At 40.0% G+C, this 23858-nt stretch overlaps 1 protein-coding gene across 4 annotated transcripts in view; it reads left to right on the top strand.

The window, feature by feature from the left end:
• The window catches only part of PALLD (palladin, cytoskeletal associated protein), a 451294-nt gene that overhangs the window by 396635 nt on the left and 30801 nt on the right, over positions 1-23858 (top strand). For all 4 annotated transcript variants that reach the window (XM_077477177.1, XM_077477176.1, XM_077477178.1 and 1 more), the window contains 2 exons: positions 17397-17546; positions 23155-23249. In XM_077477177.1, the coding sequence (XP_077333303.1) occupies positions 17397-17546; positions 23155-23249 (245 nt within the window). The remainder of the gene's footprint in view (positions 1-17396; positions 17547-23154; positions 23250-23858) is intronic.

The raw sequence follows: 23858 nt of genomic DNA, 5'->3' as shown, positions 1-23858 counted from the left end.
ATACAATAAGCAAAAATCCATGATTTATTTTAACGTGCCTATTTCTATGTCTTATGGGTTACATCCTCTGCGATTCCGGCACTTGATTAAAATAACTTCCAGCCAGGGAGTGCACTCCATTTGCATATTACATGACCCAGCTTTCAGGACTACATGACCCAGCAGGCTTTCTGTTCCCCTTCACTTGTAAACACAAACTGATATGAGACAATCATACACCCTGTCAGCTGAAGAAGGAACCTCTTGGCTGCGCCACCCAGGCACTCCCAAACTCTACCTGCCAGCCTTAGAAAGGACTTGATGTAGAGGTGGAGCTGCTGTCAATCAGTGTACAAGGGAGGCAAAACTGAGGTGGGGCTTCTGTTGCTGTAGCTGGAGCCTGTGCCAAGGATGTTATGTGGGGAGACAAAGCAGAGGTGAAGCTGTGGTGTCTTCAGATGATGGGATGTTTGTATGTGCAGGCAGGCAGCATTAGCAAATTAGAATATAGTCCTAAGCTATGAAGCACACACTCCTGGTGCCCTCATCGGCGGAAAGTGCAGGATTGTAAGCACCTTATGATAGAAGACAGGTGGAAATGCTTCACAATCAACAAAAAAACTACAATAAAGGCAGAGCTTTCAACCAGGTTAGGCTTATTGGTTAATTGTATTAATAAGAAACCAAAAAATAAAGAAAAAGGAGGGTTTATTATCATTTTAAATACTACATTAATTAATATTTCTGATGAAAATGTATGACACTGCTGATGCCAGTGAATGACCATACTGCCCCTTGTTATTGCACAATTAGCAGGGCATAGTGGAAGCAGACTGAACTATGTTCTTATGTTCTGTTTCAAATTTCTTGCCTGGGAAGAGGCCATTGTAATGAATTACTGCAACAGGAAATCATTCAGGAGGAAATTGTGAACACATGGGATTCTCTTGTTTTCTATAAAATAGTCACTTAAGAGACCATTTGTATGTCAATTTCTGGTTCTATTGTTTCCAAGAGTCACAAAGGACTCCAATACATGACAACTAGATAATCTGTTTGAAACAGGAATACAAAAGTACTTGTAGGCTTTTAACAGTCAGCACATGTGGAATAAATACATATCTTCGTCACAGATGCAAATCAGGTGTTTGTGGATGAATTCTTGAAGTGACAAGTTTTGATTGAATGATGTGGGTGACAACTTTATCCAATAACTCGTTTCTAAAAAGTTAACTTTTTGTCTAATAAGGACCAAGAGATTTTGTAACATACTGTACATTATTCTGAAGCAGCTATACAGGTCACTATTTTGTCTGGTGATAACTGAATTGTAAAGAAAATAATGAATGGTGCTGAAAAGGTGGATATGCTCTAATGGACGCTAAACAAAATCCACGAGTAAAAAGCCCATATGCAATGAATCCAAAACGTCCATATAAACGTTTGTGTAAAGCTAAGCAACATTAGTGGCAGCTTCCCATAGATTGAAGCAATAACTCTGTAAGAAACCAAAAAGGAACACATGGGGAATGACAGACTAAGTGTAGCAGGTTAAAACCAAATGGATTTTTTAAAAGCCAGTTGACAACTTACATGGGTAGTAAGCAGTAGGCATATCTATATATCTGGGGCAGATGTATAGAGGTGTCCCGAGGTCAACTCTGGTTTCCTGCTGATGTCACTTCTGGTCCGGGTCCTTCCATGTTCCACGATGGTTACCACTACTTCCGGCCATGATCCTCCATCTCACTACAGGCACTCCAGGCTCCGGAGCTTCGAGCCTCTCGGGGCCTTCTCCAGATGACCTCCGGCCACCTCTATACATCTGCGCCAGATATACAGATATGCCTACTTGCATACTACTCACTCATGTAAGTTGCCAATTGGCTTTTAATAAATCCAAAGTTGCTACTATTTGTCTACAGTACATGTCTACACAGATACAAATTGCTGGTGTCACATGATCACCAACCACTGTATTTAAAGGGGTTTTAAAGGTAAATGTTTTTTTCACCTTAATGCATTCTATGCATTAAGGTGAAAAAACATCTCACACTGCCGGCACCCCCAGTCCCCCCGTTTTACTTACCTGACCCCTCGAAAATCCCGCACTCGCCCCCGCCGTCCTCTTCGCCGCTCAGCCTGGCCGCCGATTGGCTGGAGTGGATGGATTGAAAGCAGTGCAGCCATTGGCTAGCGCTGCTGTCAATCACATCCAATGATGCAGCGTGCCGGGGGTGAGGCCGTGTGATACAGCGAGCGGCTATAGCCGGTGGCTGTATCGCGGGAGCGTGCCCGCAGGTGCTTCTCACCATGCAAGGGAGCTCGCATGAACGTGAGAAGTTCCTGTGGGAGGAAGCAGAGACAGCCGCCGAGGGACCCCAGAAGAGCAGGTTAGGGGCCACTTTGTGCAAAACGAGCTGCACAGTGGAGGTAAGTATAACATGTTTGTTATTTTAAAAAAATAAAAAAAATTACTTTACAATCCCTTTAAAAACATGAGTACTTACTGAAGCTGGTAATTTTGTAGCCAGCTCCAATAACTAATGAAAAGAAAAGGGCTGTTGGAAAAGGGCAAGTTTTCTAGTGTCTAATGGAAAAGGGCCAGGCTTTAAGTATCTATGTGAAAGACATGTTTTTATACGTATGTCTGGTGGAAGAGGTTTTAGGTTTTAAGGTGTTTCATGGAAAAGGGCTAGTCTTTACAGGTGTCCTGAAAAGAGTTTGGGATCTGGGTGTCTAAGAGAAAAGGGGTTGTTTTTTACATGTCTGACGAAAGAGTGTTCAGTTTAAAGAAGAACTATATCCATGGATTTAACAGTTTCAAAAAACAGTTACATTCAAGGCATGCTGGGAGTGCTAACTGTCACATTTGCTCATTCTCCCAACCAAACTGACAAGCCATCAAATGGTTGGTGTCATAACTGATCACATGTGCAGCACCATGGCAATTGAAGATCAAACAGAAGCTAAAATGGCAACTTCCTTGGCTGAAAAGGTAGGAGGGTTTAGTTCCACTTAAGGTATCTAGGGAAAAAGAGTTGTTTTTTAGGAGTCTATAGTTTTTAGGTATCTAATGGAAAAGGGTTGGGCCTTAGATGCCCAACAGGAAAAAGCTGGTATTAGATGTCCAAGGGGAAAGGGTTGGTTTAAGGTGTTGTTTTTTGGAGTTTCTCCAGATAAGTGGTGTGCTGTTTTATTCTGGGATTAGTCCTATAAACATTGGCACGTTTAAACTGACATGAAAAAAAAAGAATACGTTTTGTTTAGTATTAACCAGCTAAGGGGAAAACTGTGGTAAATGTATTAAGTCACTTTCAAAATAGAATTTATTTGAGGTTTTCCTGTAGGATACATACTATTTTTTAAGTACTATAATTAAGTCTCTAATGAACAATTAAATGGTAAATGTGTTTACTGGCTTATTGACAACTAGAATATAAACCCAACTTTATATAGTACAGTGAAATAATTAAAAAAGTATTTTGCAGTTGTCAATAACTTTTCAGTTTAATTATATTTTTATAGGATTCATTTTCTAATTTGCAAGTCTTGTTTTGTTTGGAAGGATGTGATATATTGGCCGTTCTCCTCAATAAATGTTTAATGTTCCATCTCAGAAAAGGATTTCAGTAGGTGGTGTGGAAGAAAAATACACCCTTTATTTATTGTTCGCAGAATTTTCACTTGCTCTGAATGGGACCTTTCTTCTTTACTCATTGCACTTCAGAAACTTGAGATCAATAAATATCACAAAGGGGTATTTCTAATCCCAGAGAAAATTATTAGTGCTGGAAGACTGTAGCTCCAGTACACTTAACAGACATAGCAACGGTATCCTAGCCAACCTGTTTATTAGACAATATGCTAAGCATTCCTGGGTAAACTGTAAGCATTCAGGGAGACTTTGAACATGCCTTTGCATGGTTTAAAATAGCTGTAGAAATAGTTTAAAGAATAATAAAGGCTTATATTACTACCAAGGGCTGGCAATGAGGTTAGAGCGGACAGAATAAAGATAAAACATTTACATAATGCACTTCATCTTTTTTTTTTTCGATTGGTTAATTCTGAATATTTGTGGGTAAGCAAAGCAACTGCAAGGGCTGTCAAGAGGAGATGTAAGATTCAGGCAACAATCTCTTGAATCTCGTATTGGTAGGACTGTATAATCAAATGATGGATGTGAATGCAGATAACATCTTGCCAACAAAAGCACTCCCTGGTTTGAGTGTCTGCAAAGATATTCAGAAAAGATATCGATGTGGCAGAAAGGGTGGAGCTTTTTAAATGATGCCTGTGTTGATGAGTTCATAAGGTAGAATGATCTTTAAATACAACCATTCCATTAGGTCATTAGATGGTAAAATTAACTGAAGGATAATATCTTAGGTATTTAAGCATTTACAAGGTCGGTAATGTTCAGATCAAAGAGATTTTCTTTTAAACTCACAAACAAACCGCATCATATGTACAACGTATCTTAACATGGTTTATTTAAAGGGGGGTTGTTCAGAGCTGGTGATCCATTGTGCCCAAAGTAGCCAAGCAGCTGTTGGAACTATGACAGCTTCTTAGTACCTATTTAGCAGTGTGTTCCAAGTGTGGAGACAAGGTCAGATAAATTCTATAGATCACAGGGGTGCATGCGCAGACTAACCTGAGCGATAACGCCAATTTAGAGCTCAGCTCCAGTGAGAACCACACCAGGGGACATAGTGCAGCTTAGGCTCCCAGAACGGCACCCGCCGCTGTCCACTACCTCGGAGAACCCGCTGTTCACACTGCCATGGTCCTCGGGGGCTCCAGAATGAAACTAAAGCCTGGAAACATCAGGAACACTCTGGCCCGCTCATCAGGCAAGATGGCGCCGGCCTCCTCCTCACAGCACAACATGCCATGCTCAGCAAAGACCCAGCACCATGCTCAGCCCCTGCAGGAGGAGAACGGTGTGTCTGACTCAGATGCAGGCACCTCAGACACAGACAGGCATGTTTAAACAGTTTGAACAAATGCTGCAGAGAGCCCCAAAGCAGACATCAGACCAGATAACAGAAAAATTAACCCGTGAGATTAGGGAGCTGGGACACAGAACAGCAGAGCTGGTAGGGAAGGTCGATGAGCTGGAAAAATCACACACAGGACTATACTGCTGAAATGAAGAATCTCAAGGAAGAGAACTTAGTGCTACAGTCTTGCTTAGAAGACCAGGAGAACAGGGATATGCATTCTAATCTATGTATCAGGGGGATCCCCGAAACAGTGCTTGATCTACAAGCCACAATGCTGGCCCTGTTTCAGGAACTGCAACCAGGCATCCCTGTTGAAAGATTAGAAAGATTAGAAATGGATATTATAGCCAAGGTTCATTATTACCCTACGAAGGAGCAGCTACTTGCAGCAGCCAGGGGCAAAGAATCCCTATCCTTCCAAGGTCATACATACCAGTTATTTGCGGACATTTCCCCACTGACAGTTTCAAAGAGACATGCTCTTAAGCCCCACCTCCATATTCTTCAAAGCAACCAGATCACATACCCTTCTCTGTATACTTTACTCACCTGGAAACCAAGTACATCTGTTGTACACCTGCTGAACTGCAGACTGCCCTACAAGACCTGGGTTTGCTGGATCAGACACCACATAAAGATGCATCCTGCAGACGTTCGGCCTCCCGCTCCACCCCAGAAATCACAAAAAAGCGAACGATGGCTGCTCAGGTCACTCTAACAAACTCGGCCGTTTTGATAATCTTACAGCACACGCCAAGGATTCGGACTGACTTTCCATTTCCATCTCTAACTGCCATGAGTTATAGCTCACCCCCCCCTTACTGGCTCTCTAGACAGATGTTAAAATTTTTCAACAAATCCTTATTATTGCCTTGGTAAATGAGAATCTGTTTATCTTTTTTTTCTCCTCCTTACACGATGGAAACATATCCTGCATGGAAACCACACTACCGCTCTGTGAGTCTTCTTCCCATCTACACTTGTTCTTTTTTTTTTTTTTAAGTATTTATTTATTGATTTTGTCAAAAAATAAAAGGATATTACATACATGTATTAACATTTACACTTGTCGTCATCTTGCATATATGTGTGGATATCAACGTCAGAGTGAACATTTTAAACTTACACAACAGTAGCCAAACAGGGCTTACTGATAGTGACCATAGGTCCTTATTTCTTTATTCCTCAACGGAAGCGTAAACCTTTGTCTAAATTTGTTACAGGTTATTTTACGTAGACCACACAGGGTCCGTTTTGGTAAGTCCCAGTGCTGAAAACAATAGTTTGCATTCATCTACCAAAGCATCCATATCCACACATACATTCACACCCATTCATACTTGCCAGCCGGAGGTACGGCAGGGTGACACTCTGCCCTCGCCCCCTCCACTACTCCCCAACCAAACAACAGGATTATTGTGATCATCTTTAGGGTAGTTATGTACCACAGGCTCTCTTTGCCCCTACTAAGGGGTGAAACCTCCTATTGTTGGGAAAGCGGGGTGTCTTTCCAAAAGGAGTCTTCAATATCAAGCCAAGGCTGCCAAATCTTGGTGAACTTTTTGGGGCAGGCCCTGCCCTTTTAAATAAGTTTAAAGATTGGTATATCTTTATTAATCTTACGGAACAACATTTGAACACTTGGAGCAGATACAGTCTTCCATTGCAACAGTATTAATTTTCTGGCATAAAACAGTATTATTCGAAAGAGGGTACGTTTATGGGTCTTGTGTAGGAAGTCATTAAGGACACCCAAAAGCCCGACATCTGGAGTGCAGGGGACCGCTAAATGTAGGGTGTTTTCAAGAAAGAATACGTCCATCCAGAACGTCGACAGGACTGGACAAGACCAGAACATGTGTATGTATCCAGCATCAGTGCAGTCACACCTGGGGCAGGAGGCCCTGGAGTCATATCCCATACGGGCAAGTTGGGCTGGAGTATAATGCAGCTGATGTATAATTTTAAACTGCACATATTGATCGTTAGACCGGATAAGGTCCAAAAAACAGACCTCCGAGGCCTCCTCCCATCCCTCCTCGGATAGCTCAGGGATGTCTACCATCCACTTCCGTTGCGCTATCTGAAAGGGTTTAACCCCTGCCGTCTGCAGACGGGAGTAGATGGTCATGACTAGTTTTGAAATATCTGGGTATGACAACAGCTCCTCCATGGGTGATTCAGTGAGCCCCTGGGTCAGACCATTAAACTGCGCATGGATGGCATGACGTAATAGGAGGTACTTAAAAAAGAATGTATTCGTCACCCCACATCTTGCCTTCAGGTCCTCAAAGGACGTCATTGGCAAATATGTGAGAGGCGTGGGTGACACCAACACTCCTCTCATGCTCGTGATCACCTTGTTCCCTTCATGCCAGGCTAGCCAGCTTAATTCTATCGGGGAACCACGGGAGCAACGCCCTGGTATGGATCTGTGCAAATTGTCAATGAACGAGGTTCCAGATCCAGCAAGGGCGCTCAGAAAAGCAGGATGGGGAGTCCCCAAGAAACCAGTCATAGACATAGGCAAGCTGAGCTGCTATGAAATATGAAGTTGGCCTGTCCCCATCGACCTTAGCGGCCTGCAGGGAGGCCTTCACTATTCTCAGGTTTGCCCCCTGCCAGAGGAAGGAGGATAGAATAGAGTCAATTTTTTTGAAAAGTTTTTTTGTACAAAAAAATAGAAGATGCCCTAAAGATATAAAGGAATTTGGGTAGGTATATAATTTTAAAGATGTTTGCCCGCCCTATTAAATTTAGTGGTAGCGAGCCCCAGGTGTGTAGCCTGGTCTCCATTTGTGTCATGATTGGAGTAATATTGAGGGATTCAAAAAGAGACAGGTCTGCATTGATAAAGATCCTCAGGTATTTAAATGTATTTAAATGTGGGTTTGGTCAATTTGGATTGGTTTAGGTAATTGTATTCTAGTTTGGGGCCTATGGGAAATGCAACTGACTTTTCTAGATCTAGAATTATGTTGTGCGAGTCCTCTAGTACGGGGAACTGGAGGGATTCGAAAAACCCCAGCGTTTCCTGCTCGGCTGGAGGGTACGGGGATGAATAAAGGTTTTCATAAAAGGGCCTGAATTTTTGATTAATTGTCAGGGGGTCAGATGTTATAGAACCGCCAGGTAACTGAATTTGAGGTATGGTCCTGTCAACATATTCCGTACGGGAGAGGTATGCCAACATTTTGCTGTTTTTGCCACTATATTCATGCAGTCTGGCCGACAGATATAGCTGCTGCTTCCGCGTTGCATCCACCCTATGGAGATCCAGGGAGGACTCCAGGGCCAGAAGGGCAGCACGAGAGGTCTTTCTATGCTTGGCGATATTGTAAATGTATGAGCCCCGCACGGTCACCTTGAAGGAGTCCCATGTGGGGCCAGGGGAAGCGGAGCTGGAATTTTCCCCCCAATAGTGAGATATACCCTGCCGGACCGATTCCTGGAATTCGGGGGTGGAGATCCAGGGGGGACTGAGTCTCCACCGCTGAAAGGAGGGCCGGTGGCCCAGTAGTAGTTCCACCCTAAGGGCTGAGTGATCTGATATCGTCTGAGAAAGGTATGCGACTGTCTGGACATAAGGGACCAGGTCAGGGGTCCCTAGAGTGTAGTCCAACCTGGAAAGAGTACAATATGTCCGGGATTGGCAGGAGTATTCCCTTGCCACAGGATGGCTATGTCGCCAGAGGTCAACGTATCCAAAGGAGGCACACCACTGACCAAACAGTTTAGATTCATACTGGAGGAGCTTCAATCTGTCCAAACTTGGGTTCAAAACTGAATTAAAGTCTCCCAGCACAAGGGTAGGAAACATTGGCAAGGTGGAGAATTGTGTACTCAAGTCCATGAAGACTGCAGCCGTGACCGGAGGGGGAGCATACACCACTACCAGCAGCAGTGGCATGGCCTGGATTGTGCATTGTAGAAAAATATAGCGTCCCTTGGGATCCAGGGCCACACAATTGCAGGAAAAAGGGAGACCCTTTTTTATGACAATGGAGACCCCCCTGGCATAGTTAGAATATGTGGAGTGGTATCCGTGCATAACCCAATGTATTTTTAAGGCAAATATTTTGGATCCCATAAGGTGCGTTTCCTGTAAGCACAGTATATGTGGCCCATGTGCCTTATGGAAATTGAATAGGGAAGCCCTTTTAAATTTAGAGTTTAACCCCCTGACATTCCAGGAGATGCATGTGACTATAGACATGATGGGGTTTTAAGAATGGGACCAAAAAGAGTCCGATGTGAGCAATTGCTAACATGGTTAGAAAAATAGGTGACTTCACGGCTGTAATCCTGGACTGTGGGGGAGCGGGCAAGGGAGAGAACATACACACCACAGACATCCAATCATACATCAATACCTTGAGATACAGAAGTCCAAATGGAACTGGGATTTTCCTACACTTGTTCTTTACTTCCTCTCTGTCTGTCTTTCAGGCTATCAGTTTATAATGTTACCACTAAATCAATAGGTAATGGCTTTGGACATTAGACAAACTCAAACCCCAATCCGTTTCCTTTTTTTTAATTCTTCTATTTTTCACTTCTCCTTTATCCACATGGTATGTTACCAAGCATCAGTATCTTCTAAATGGGACTTTGTGTCTCCACTTTACTCTACAATTTGGTGAAATGTTTTTTACCTACCTGCAACACCAGTGTATGCTAGTTGATCTTTTACAGCATTTTGAAAATGCGTTAGCACCTTTGTAGAAAACAAGCCCTATATTGGTAATGCTAGGTTCCTTTACACCTAAGACGTAGAAGTGTATGTTCAAATGTTCAATATCTCGCTTACATGTTGTAAGACGACTCTCATGTGATACTGTACCAACTTTATTTCCCCTGCTGAAAATTAATACAATTCTTTGACAACAAAACCATCTTGGTTCACCGAAAAAAAAAATTCTATAGATCACTGTGTTTAACCTATTGCTTTTTGTATTTGTACATACCCATATAGTTGCAGAACATCTCATCATATTATACCCTGGAATGGTGGTCTGATCAGTCTGGCTAAACCATAGAGTGGGTAATGTTTTATCAGCAGGATCTTAAATCATCTCTAAAACATTTGTATGTTCAGATTCAGTCTGGCAGGATGTCAGTGCTGACATCTGTCAAAAGTGCCAGTGTAGCCAAACCTATTATTAGTGAACTAATTTCCAGATATGTGACACAATTGGTTATTTATTTTCTGTAAGCTTCTGCTTAAGGGCCGGTTCACACAGGGGGGCGATGCGAGGCGACACCGACTTGCCTCGCCGCGATCTGCCGCGACCTCAGCGGCGACTTGCAAATGACTTCTGTATAGATGTCAATGCAAGTCGCCCCGAGGTCGCCCAAAAGTAGTACAGGAACCTTTTTTCTGAGTCGGAGCGACTCGAGTCGCTCCTCTCAGAACGGTTCCATTGTACAGAACGGGGGCGACTTGTCAGATCGCGGCACGGCAAGTCGTGTCGCCTGGTGTCGCCCCCTGTGTGAACCGGCCCTTACTGCTTCTAGTTACATTATTATACAAAATAAATTATAAACAATCATAGTTCTGTTTTTGTTTTTCTTTAGCTGCTATCAAAGTAATTTTTTTTCCATTTTTGTAGATCAGCCTGTAAATGCAACCTGTGTTGATAGTAATGCAGGAGTCCCAATCATTTACCAGTTCTATCTCATTTACATCATGACCAGACTAAAAGCTTTGTTGCTTTTAGGTTTCTGGACATATATCATGACTTACATGATAACCAACCAAGAATGATTAATTATAAAGAATGGAGGCTCTACTACAGTTTAAAGGTGTTGATGCTGCATTAAGTTTTGTTTTCAGTTGAAATCAATTTTTATTAGCTTGCAAATTTACACCTTAATACAAGCAAGTGTTGGACATACGAATCCAAACAGTTCATCTGCAATATAGCTTCAAGCTCTTTTCGTAGTCTTTTAATGCTAGCCATAGATGAAATTATTTTCTTTCCTTCCATTACGGATAATCTCGGAACTTTCTTGGCTGGCAGAACACAATATAGCCACTGGAAGTAACCATATGCAGAAAAATCTGACATGCTGGTTGTACCTAAGTTGATAGATCGATCAACTTGCATACAATCAGCCTGACCATACATAGTTTAAATCTCGGATGGTCCCTGCTGAATCAGACAAGATTGGAACCTTAATGGCTGAGTTAAGCATTGGTTTAGAACAATGGGGCTCTTATAAATGAATGTGGAAAGGTTTGCACCTGAGCAGAGAGCTTTAATTACTCATGTGCTAGGAAAATGTGGTCTAGTGGAGAAAAAATAACCCTATAGTAAGAGATAAAGCCACCTCTCAGGTAATCCATGAAACTACTATTACAGGCCATTGAGTTGAGGTCCATAGGAAATTAATTGTGTATGCTGATGTCCGAAACCAAGGTAGAGGCCAGAAAAAAAGGAAAAGGGGGAGGGAAACAAATAGGAAGGACCAGAAAAGGCATACAGGGGAGGGTTAAGACAGAGGTCTGAGGAATGGAATCATGCTACCATTTATCAAAATATGTATCAGCCTTAGGGCTAAATAATGTGTTAAATGGCTAACACAAGGGATCCACACTTGAGGACATTTTCTTATGAAGAAATGTTTTCTTTTGTAAAAAAAACATACCATCTTATGCTTTTGCTAATACTTGTCTGTCCACCATCAATAGAAAATAGAAAGGTCAAGAGGCAGAATTTTGAATGCGTACAGTTGGCTAGTTTGTAGTGCAGTGGTTCAACTGTTGACTTATATATTCCCTTACTGAAAAAAAGTATACCCAAGTTTGTGCAAACTATCCCAATACTGTCTGATTTTCGGGAAGTCCTATAAAATATGTAGCAGCTTACCTTGGAGTCTGACATCCCCTGAAAGACCTACTTGAGGTAGTTAAAAACTTTTTCATACCATTTATATTTAGATTCGAGAACAGACATGTTTATTGAGCAATGTGCTATGGTTTTCCAGATTTCTTCTTTTATGATCAACGCTATCTCCTAGGTTCGCCTCCCATTTTGCAACATACAAAAGGGAGTTGGGTGCTTGTCCCCCCCAAGACTAAATTCTAAACACATAATATAGTAACATTTGAAGGGAGGACAAATGTTTTATTAGTGTGAGCAAAAAAAAATATTGATCTGTAAGTATTGATAGATTTCTGAAGCTGGGGTTTTGGTTCTCTCCATAGGTGGGGGAAGATAAGTACTCCTGTAGGGATCTCCAAATCTTAGATCCTGTAAAGACCCTTCGATAACCACTAGCTAAAGTGAGCTGGTTCCTAAAAACATTGAACATGAAATTGCCATTAAAAGTTGCAAGTGAAATATATTTTCTTTATCAGGCTTTGTTCCTTTATTTTCTTTTGGTGTTTCTGCTAGTAACATACGTCATGTCCTAAGGTGACAATGCTCATTTACTGTACTATATTTATGTAAAAGCAGCATTATCACCCTAAGGCCCCATTTACACCTGAGCGTAGAGTTTTTAGGCAGAAAGTTGCACGATTTCACTTCAATTTTGCCACGATTTTGTACAGGTCAAAAGGTCACCAATGTAAAAAGCAGAAAAACGGCCAAATCTGCCTGAAAAAAAAAGTACCAGAACTTGTTTGAGCGTTTTGGAGCTTCTGGCTTCTGGCGTTTTGGAGTGGAGATGTGAACCACCTCCATAGAGAATAATTGAGCATTGGGAAAAGGTGTTCTGTGTCATAGAGAGCTGTAAACAATGTCAGCAGAAGCATAGAGCACAAGAAATGATCACCTCACAAAAGTTCTGGCAGGATCAACAGGCATTTCTTTGCACTTATGGAAAATAACAAATCACTTCCATTGGTATATTTAACAAACCAAAATAGAGCAACTATTTTGTTAATAATTGTTAATTTTAGAATTTAAATACACGTTATGTGTTCATATCCATGAAAGTACACTTGCTGCTGGCCTTGTTCTTGGGGAAACAGTACAAATTAGCCTTGAAAATAAGCCTCACTGATTGATTGTTTTACAGAAACGATTGGACAGAAAATTCAGACATTATAAATGTTGAAATAGTTTCGTACATCTGAAAATAAATATGCGTTTAGAAAAAATATAATAACATGATAAGAAGCATTATTTTGTATCATCAAAGACAAAATATATGTTTTTTTCCCCCATCAAAGTTGTAACAGTTGTTTTTGGAGACTGGACAAAATCATGTAGGCCTAGCAGTGGCTCTTTTGTTGCTATTGTGTTTCCACAGTCCTCCTCATGAAATCTCTTTGGATTATTGCCTAGGGTTTTTTTGTTAAAACAGCAGCCAAGGGATGAGTGACATCATCGTCTGTCTTAGGGTCACTAAACTCAATTAAATAGCTCTAGATAGAAAAGTATTTCAGTAGAAACCTTGTGTGTTTTTACCATGTGCAACAATCAAATGATCAGACCCTTCAAAGTAGGTCACCTAGTGGACATAAATATAGTAAACTGTATTTTGTATAGCTATCTATTTGTGTTCATGTTGTTAGAGGGAACTAATTCCTCCACTTGATGTGTGTCAGTGCCCACATTGCTCATGTTGTGCTAAAGACAGTGGAATATAAATGGAAGATTGCAGATTTCTCTAGTATGTGTGATTAAAACTGGAATTTGGACCTGGAGTAAAGGAAAAAGCAAAAAATAGGATTGTGCTTTCCAAGGTCGCTCTAAAGCTGCCCATAAATTCATTATTCTTTTTTTTTTCATTCTGCCAGTGGGCAAAACTAAAAAAAAAGAGAAAACATATGGATTCCCCCAACCACACAAGCGAGGGGAATAGAGGAATCCTCTCTGCTGTTCTAGTATATATTGCTGGCAAAACTCTGGGGGATTCCAAGCTCAATTGCCTATGAAGAGATTATGAGGACAACCCTGTAAGTACAACACTGATGTTTAGAGGAGCTGGACACAAACATAATATGTTTTAAACCTAAATGCTACCTAAAGGCCACATCCCTCTAGAAACTTTTTAGCAGGAATCTGAAAAAGGTTAAAATATCTCTGCTTGTTTTTTATGGTGTTTAGTTGCAAGCTTTGGAGTTGCTTATCTTGCTGACTAGTAGACATGTGCACACTGAAATATTTCGTTTTGGAATTTAGTTTTCGTCTGAAAAATACATTTGTTTAGTTACTCCCAAAATTCTTTGTTATTTATTTTGTTTTTCGTTAGAAATTGCATTCATCAGAAAATCCAAATTAATTAAGGTTGAATCTGTCATTGAAGGCTTATGGTGTCTGTCGAATGTTCAAAGAAGATTCGACGGAGCAGCTAAACTGTATGACTCCATATAGTTTAGCTGCTCCGTCGAATCTTCTTAGAACTTTCGACAGACACTATAAGCCAAAGATTCAACGTTTGGATGTTTTTTGCTGCTTTGTCGAATCTTTGTCGTTCATGTTGAATGTATATAGTTCAAACAGAAAATGGACTGGTGATAGTGATCACTGATCAGACAGGTGACAAGATAGGGTATATAGAATCTATATAGAATCTCAATCTATAATATAGAATCTATAATAATATATCCCCCCCACAATACGGGCAGCCTCTGAGGCACTAGCAATACTAGTATCACTATAAAGTTCACAACACTAACACAAGCAGCAGATTATTATGAAAAAGTTAAGTTGAACTGTAGCTTGCTTCACTATTGTTCTGCTGCTGTGCTTATGCTTAATTGCTAAATAATTCAGGATCTCTGACAAACGGACCAGCTAAGATTGACTGTCTGCTGAAACGATTCAGTGTGTGTCTCTCTCTGCTAGCAATTGTAAGTGAAAGTAAATTGGCTGTACGTGTGTACTTAGTTCTAGCTATTTTACTGCTTCTCCTCTTTGGTTACAATCAGCCAATAACATTCATCATCATCATTATTTTTATTATTTTTATTTTACTTCCAGCACCCATTTACAGCAACAATCGTTTCTCTCTATGTAGAATAATCCTGGACTAATAGAGTGAAGGCTAGGCACATTTGACCACAGGTTCGATAGACACAGATTGTTATTGTGAGCATTATGTCGAATCTCCTATCTATATTGAACTGTTGTCACAACGAAAATGAAAATAAAGCATTTATTTATGTCAGCTCTTTCATTTTTCGGATTCTGCACTTTCGTTATCATTTGTTAAAATGATAATGAAAATACCTGAAATTCGGACGAAAATGCATTCGGATGAAAATGAATGCACTTGTCTACTGACTACAATGCCTGTCTAGGCAGCTACAAATTACTGGTGTGCCATCATCATGGTCGTGGGATTACTGGTGTGCCATCATCATGGTTTAGGGATATATGCTTGGTGGTATCTTTGAACAACGTTAACCAACATCCTTCATTCTAAACAGTTAATATTAAAATGTTTTTTTTTCCATTGCAAAACCTGGAATAAATCATTAAGATGTTCGTTGCTGCTAGAGACAAAGAAAAAAGTCAGTGTGCTTATGTAGCCCCAGGCCAATAAGGTACACGTAATGCTAGTCATTGGGATTTGTTGTACTTTCATCTCTGGCCAGTTGCATGATTCATTGACTTTGTAAAGCTACAGTAGTAGAACATAGAACATTCCACCAGCGAGACAGAACCTCTTGTACTGAATATCAGAACCAGTCCTATTTCCTCCTAATTTCCATTAATTGGAAATTATGACGCTGCTCTATATTTTTTCTTGCAGGAGTTGACATTGTTGGACTGATTAATTAAAGGTGTCATTTTTACTCTAGTTTGGGGTTGATTTACTAAAACTGGAGAGTGCAAAATCTGGTGCAGCTGTGCATAGAATCCAATCAGCTTCCAGTTTTTTTTGTAAAAGATTAAGGCCTAGTACACACGGTTTGATTTTTGTATGATCGAGCGTCTGATTTTTGTCAAAAGCGCATGTGCAGGATTTTGTCTAGCATACTAACTATCCGCAAATTGTCTCTTGACAAACACAAACGTAGTGACGTACTATGAGAGTATAAAGAGGAAGTTCATTTTTCAAGTGCCACCCTTTGGGCCCCTTCTGCTAATTTCATGTTAGTTGAAGTCTGGTGAGCGGTGATTTATGCTTTTCAGATTATACAAAATAAATGCCTTTTAAAATACATTTGGCATAACTTCCGTATCACCAGCAAAGCAGCTTCATTGTTATCCCATTAAAGAAGATGAGAATGTGCGCTGCATTTCATCCATTGCCACGTCACAAATGTTAATTCTAGATTTTGAACAGCAGTTTACAAGTCTGCAGTCTTCCCAGTCGTTCCTTGATCCCGAGCATGTGTGTTTGTACTTTTGACTTTTGTGTAATGATTTCTGTACTGACCATCCGAAAATCGGACGTTGAGTTCACATCCAGCTTTTGTCTGACAAAAAATCAAATCCGCTGAAAGCACCATACTAACATTTTCCCTTCTGATTTTTGGATCGTGTGTACAAGGCCTAAGTGAACAAACTGAAGATAGAAGCTGATTGGCTACCATGCACAGTTGCACCAGATTTTGCACTCTCCAGTTATAGAAAACCAACTACTTTGTGTCCTGTTTTATAGAAGGCTGGACATACATTATATAATTTATACATTATATAATTTTCTTGTACAACTTTCCTTTAGATTTACCAAAACCATATAATAAGAGGTCTATGCAATCAGGCAGGCCCTTGCACTACATAGTTAAAGGTATATCTAAAGAAAATGAAACAAGATAATTGTATTGTGTATGGCCATCTTGGCCAACTAAAACAAAACTGTCTTTTTCATACTTGAATGCTACAAGAAGGGGAGCATTTATTTCACTGGGGTGTAGCCATAAAAGCCCAAATGATTTGCTGGAGCAAGGTCTCAATGATATAATTTAGCTGGTACTGCTTTTCATCATACAACCACAACTCAGGTATATGGTGACTATTGTATTGGTTGCCTAGTTGTTTGATATGCACTATATGCAATACACTAATGAATTAGTCCAGACTTACTGAAAAAAATATCTTGAAAGCATTTTTATCAAAGTTCCTAAAGAACAGCGATAGTGGGACTATAACAGAATTTTCAGGAAGATTCTCTTTGGAGGATTGCAGATCCCCAAGTTCGATTCCATGCCATTTGTGTGGAATGCATGAGATGCCCACAGACTCGGAATGCCTTGTATTCTTTTGGAGATTAGGATTCTTGGCACCGCTTGAGTCCATTTTTCTAGCTGTTTAAAAATAGCCTTTGGATCATTTTTTTCATTTGTTTGATATGTTAAACTGAAGCAGAGTAAGTGTGCAGCTGCCTTGAGTTTCAGCTGTTACGCCTTAATCTGCTGGCACTGATATCTTTAAATATACTGTTTTACCCAACATTGACAAGCTGTTCTTTTATGTTTTATTTCATCTGGACCTGCAGATATATTGGTTCAAAGATGGGAAACAAATCTCCAAAAGAAGCGAACACTACAGAATCCAGAGGGAACCTGATGGGACCTGTTCCCTTCACACCTCTGCTTCTTCCTTGGATGATGATGGGAACTATACTATCATGGCTGCCAACCCACAGGTAATGTAACATTAACTCATGACATGTTTGCTTTCACAATCAGACGTGAAGTCATCGCAAATTAATGCCAGATCAACCACAGAAATGCTAATTTGCATTAACATGAAGAGAACATGTGATCACTAACCATTAGCTCAGGTTTCTTCCTAACATTTCCATTATAGGCATTGTTGATTTTTTTTAAATTCTTCTTTATATTTCAGAAAAAGTTGTTTCTGTATTGTAGAAAAAAAGTTTTTCCACTTGTGAATTGTGTTTTTCCATGTAATCTGCTTTCTTGAATTAGAATTGCACCTGAAAAAGAAATGCTGACAGATATGATTTTTAAGACAGAAAAGACCCTGTTGGTCTCTTCTGTCATAAGCGCTTCTCCCTGCCTGTCAGGGTTAATGTGCAATGAGCCACACATGCACAGTTTAGTGTACATTTACGGCATAGCTCTGTGCCATGATGATGTGACCAACATCATCATGGGATGAGTGAAGTCATTGCAGCCCAGCCAATCAAATTGGCAAACAGTCCGAACCTAGAAGGAAGACCGGGAGAAGATAAAAGCGCCCCTGATCAGCGGGACCACTGACAGTACTGGGGGATTGTTTGACAGGTAAATCTGCCATAATGTGCTAATATTTGGTACATACTAGCACAGTATGGCAATTGGCTCATTGGGGCCATTTATGTATTTTTGGAAATTGCAACGTCCCTTTATAGGGTTTCTCCACTTATTTCTGTCAAGTGGAGACTGCTGCACTGAGTATGAGTGACTAATGCCGGCCATACACGGTTCGAATTTCGAAAGAATTTTCTTTCGTAAATCGTATCTAAGAATTTTCGTATGAATTTCGCGCCATTAGTGGGCTTCAGCAACAGCCGATTTTTGTGCGGAAATCAAATTTGAGGAATCGGACATGTTGGGAATTTTTGGAAAAACGAACGATATTCTAATCAATGATGGGAGAATCATGCAAGAAATGTAATAAGAAAAGAAAATTTACGGAGAGAAAAGAAGATTCCCGGCCATGAAAATTCTTTTCTGTAGCAACATGAGGTGAAACTGAAGGCTTTTTTTTTTTGTGAAGGCAAAAAACAAAACAAACTTTCTGATTTTGAAAAGAAAATTTGTTTGTATGGCCTGCATTAGAGTGGTTTCAGCCTTGGTGCCAATTGGTTGCTCTCTAAAAATAGCTGACTAGTGGGAAAGGGGTGGGGACATGGAACTGCTTTGGTATAGGCATGACTGTCATACTTATATAATATTTGCTGCAATTAGATTTACATCAGAAGATTTTTTTACTCTACTTTTCTGAAAACAACTAGTTTTCATAATTACATTTTTAAACAACAGGAAATAGTTTAGTAAACTGGTTTATATTACATGAGATTTACTTGCTATGATCACTTCTTTAACCACTTCCCGACCAGCGCACGATGGTGTACGTCGACAGAATGGCACGGGCAGGCATATTGGCGTACATGTACGTCCAATCTTCAATGCCACCCTGCCATCGGGAGCGCGCCGCCGGCGGCGCACTCCCGCGCTGGTCGGGACCCCCCGTGAGTCCGGTCGCGGGACCCGCAGACTCGATCGCCGTGGGCATACCCGCGATCGTCTCACGGGACGGCTGAATGGAGGAAATGCCGTGTAAACAGCATTTCTCCATTCTGCCTAGCAACTAGTGACGCTGATCTCTGCTCCATGTGATTGGAGCAGAGATCAGTGTTCACTAAATGAAAGCCCAACCCCCCCACAGTTAGTAACACACCCCTAGGAACACTTAACCCCTACACTGCCACCCACTGGTTAACCCTTTCACTGCCAGTGTCATTTACACAGGAATCAATGCATTTATATAGCAGTGATTAATGTATAAATGACAATGGTCCCAAAAATGTGTCAAAAATGTCCGATGGGTCCCCCACAATGTCGCAGTCACAATAAAAATCGCTGATCGCCACCATTACTAGTAAAAAAAAAAATAATAAAAAATTATTAATAAAAATGCTATAAAACTATCCCTATTTTGTAAACGCTATAACTTTTGCGCAAACCAATCAATAATCGCTTATTGTGATTTTTTTTACCAAAAATATGTAGAAGAATACGTATCGGCCTAAACTGAGGGAAAAAAATGTTTTTTATATATTTTTGGGGGATATTTATTATAACAAAAAGTAAAAAATAATGCATTTTTTTCAAAATTGTCACTCTATTTTTGTTTATAGCGCAAAAAATAAAAACCGCAGGGGTGATCAAATACCACCAAAAGAAAGCTCTATTTGTGGGAAAAAAAGGACGTCAATTTTGTTTGGGAGCCACGTCGCACCACCGCGCAATTGTCAGTTAAAGCGACGCAGTGCCGAATCGCAAAAAGTGGTCTGGTCTTTGACCAGCAAAATGGTCCGGTCTGAAAGTGGTTAAAATCGAATTTTTAGGAAACAAGTTGGACTAATTGCTCATTGATAACATCCTTTTTATGCTTCAAATTATTCTAATATTCCTGGTTAAAAAAAACAACACAAAACTCTCAAACCCCTGAACGGCATTAAATAAATTGTATTAATGATTCCTATGTGAATTACGAGACAAGCATTGAAGTTTTCTGTTGCACATCGCTAAAATGAATTTTGTGTCAGCTTATACTGAGCTGTGCGCCAAGATAAAAACACAAAAAGGATTATATTCTAAGCAAATAAACTCTTGTCATTGCTGTGTCCAATAATCCAAACATGAGCTCTATTTTGTGTTTCTGGCGCTGCTAGGTTACAAGTTCCTGGCTGTCAGGAGGGCTCTCTGCTCCTTTCCCACTTCTTATTTTAAGGATTCAAGTGGGGTCAGCTTGCGCTGTCCCATAACAGTTTCTTCAACCCTTATGATCTTCTCTGGCTCCCCAGTTACCAAAAAAGTAAAAATCTTTCCTATTGCTGTCTGAGAAATAATATATCTGTTACACTCCTTCAGAGGAATCATTGGTTTTCAGTTTTTTGCTATCAAACATTGCTTAGAAATGACCGAGTCTCAGACTGATATTCAGATCAAGCCTCCCTTGACCATTTTAAATACATCTGCTGTTTTGTAAGAAGAGTTACATAGCAAAAGAGGAGTTTAGGGCAGGCAATCATCTTTGTTGTTTTTTCTTCTCAATAGGTGTTTGTACTTTGCAAAGCTTTTATAAGCACCACCCCTGAGCAGCTCAGAAAATTTTTCATACAGTATCATGACACTTCAAATATAGATGTTACCAAGGTAGATATAAGGTGGAAAAGGGCTTGGTTCTGGAAGCATGTAAATTCACTAAGAGCTTCTGTCGATGGGTGCCTTCCATTTCCATTGGACATCACTTTGTGATGCTTCTAGGATCATTCATAGACAAGTGCATCTGATCTGCAATTGATCTCTTTTTGACCATCATTTAACTTTGTAAACTGCATCAACCAGCTTAAAGCCCCATACACATTATTATATCTTCTGCAGATTTTTGTCTTCAGATTTACCAAAACATGTAGTGCAAGGGCCTGCCTGATTGCATAAAAATGTAAACTCTTATGGTTTGACCTCATATTATATGGTAAATCTGAAGACAAAAATCTACAGAAAATCTAATAATGTGTATAGGGTCTTAAGCCTTGTACACACGGTACGGAAATCAGAAGGGAAAATTCATAATACAGGCTCTCTGAGGATTTTTGGATCATTAGTACGGTGCTTTCGACAGCCGATTTAACAAAAATCAGATGCTCGGTCGTACAACAATCAAACCATGTGTACGAGGCCTAAGACTGTGTCTACGTTCCTATTGACTTGTATGGGGAAAGAAGCAGTTCTTGCTCTGAAAAAAAACTGAACTTTATAGTTTGTGACATACTGGATGAAGGAATGATTACACCTCAGGTCAAGAAGTGTCACAAAAGCCGCAGTGACCCTTATGTAGTAGCATGTCATGTCATGTGTATGCACCACTTGTACCCAGAGAATGCAGGTATTTTGTGTGTAGCCAGTTTAGGAGGAACTAATGAAGTTTTGTGATGGATATTATTATTATTTAATAGTCTATATATTAATAATGATTTAAGCTCTGATTATTATGCATTTGATTGTGGTGATGAGGTTAAAGGGTGGTACAGTTGCAATTTAATCTGGTCACATGCATGTGCATATATTAATAACTTTAAAAAAACGGAGGACTTTTAAGAAGCAATTCTGCTACTGGCCTCAGTCATCTGTGTTTTTCTTTGCCATGTTAATAATTATCTTTCTGCACGAAACACTTTACTTTTTTTTTGTAGTTAGTTTATTTTTCTTTCTCTGTTGTCACACTGACAAGTAAACAGTTGTAGATAGTGACATGCTTACACGTCAGATACTTTGTGTCTCTTCCCCAATCGTACATCACCCGCTAGACTAAACTTTAGTCATGGAAAATAGTATAGCACGCATTTAGTGTATACAGCTATGTATCAAGTGTTTGGAGCCATCATGACGTGTTTGCTGTTCTCTTTTCCCAGATGTATCATTTTAAAAATGTTTATATCAACTCATTATATAACGTATGTCAAAGTCACTCTTGGACAGTATGTGAGCTGATAAACTATAAGTGATTTTATGACGTGCAAATTCAAAGTAAAATGTCTTAAATGCTTTGATTGTGTATATGTTAAACACATTTTATAATGCCATTTATAATAAAGTTTTTTTTACAGTTCAGTTTTCACACAACGTATATTATTTAAAGGATGGGTAAAGAAAAAAAAAATTTGAATCCTGTGTGTAGTATCACAGAGGGATTCCAATCTCCTACAGTCTCTTAGGAAACAATAGTGGGATAAAGTCCATATCTTGATTAAAGAGCAAGGCAGACTTCTCTGACTACGCCAAGAAACCACAGGAACTGCCAGTGGGGTTTGTTTCACAGGGTTTTAAAGCGAAACTCATCCACTCTAAGTATCAATATTTTTAAAGCCATAGCTTTTTAAAACAATCCACAATAATATCCCCCACCCCCAGGTTGCTTCCTACTTGTTTTGTGGCTTGCTTTGTTTTTCATCTCTCCCGGCCAAAGCAGGCGCCATTTTATCTATTTTCCTTTGGCCCTTTCTTTCCATCATGGCCGTAAACCTCATGCATGCACAAAACGTTGCCTGTATGAAGTTTGTAGCCAAGGCTTGTTTTCGTTTCCGGATCACTATGGCAACCATGCCACATATCTCTGAGTCCAGTGTTCATCGCCAGTGATGTGAAGTGATGATGGGGCATCTACATAAATGAATGGCACATAGAGCATGTCATCATGGGGCCAAATCTGTGCATGGGCCGCTGACGTCATTAATGAAACATTACATGATTTCTGCTTAACGGCAGAGGTTAGTGTAATTCTGAGTACATACATATGTATGTACATTGTTTCTCAATACAATATAGAGTTTACTACTGCTTTACATGGACAAAGGAATTTTCGTTTTTAGCTTTTGGATGTAATTGTTTTAATATTTAATTATAATGTTATATTGTGTTCTAATCACACCATAGATATTTTATGGTTTTGTTTGCTAAAATGCCATAAAACATTTCTGTATTAACTGTTACAAAATAGCTATCTGTTGCTGTCCACAGGGCAGAGTTAGTTGTACTGGTAGACTGATGGTACAGGCAGTGAACCAGAGGGGAAGGAGTAACCGCACACCTACAACCCAGCCTCACATTCGAAGGTATGTACGGTGTTACTTTGTCTGCTATTGTCAGCCACTAATTGTTCACAGAAGTAAAACCTAAAATGTAGACATACTGTCTGGGCTAATTGTTATTACTGACCACAACTTTTTACACAGGATTTAACTCATCCATGATGATTATCAGGACTCCTTGTGGTTTGTCTGTGTGGTTGGATACTTACTAGTTCCACTTTAAGAGATGGGCCAGAGTTGAATTGTATCAGTACTTTTTCATGCCACATGTGTCCAGGCCATTTTAGATTAGACATCAATATAGGGAAGGTCTGCTCAATTCTAGTCCTTGGTGAAGATAATCCCTAAATTATTGCAAAGCCTTTAAATAATATTAACCTAAAGAAAGTGTCACATACAAACGAGACAGTGGATCCGCTGGAAAGGGTATGAGCTATTAAGTCTTCACCAGAGCACCCAGAAGGAATGATGGGCTTTACTGATGAGTGTGATAGATTGCAGCAGTTAGACACACCTGTGCAGATGGTCAAGGATATAAAAACAGTGCAGTACATAGACAATATCAGAAACAAGGACAGGCAAAATATCAGGACGGGTAACACATAAGTGTATTCAGACACTAAGATCAGTAAC

This window comes from Lithobates pipiens, unplaced genomic scaffold, assembly GCF_037356315.1.
Source record: "Lithobates pipiens isolate NorthernLeopardFrog02 unplaced genomic scaffold, aLitPip1_a1.2 Scaffold_13, whole genome shotgun sequence".
NCBI classification, from domain to species: domain Eukaryota; kingdom Metazoa; phylum Chordata; class Amphibia; order Anura; family Ranidae; genus Lithobates; species Lithobates pipiens.
The sequence above is the reverse complement of the archived record's forward strand: the minus strand, read 5'-3'. Positions and strand labels throughout refer to the sequence as shown.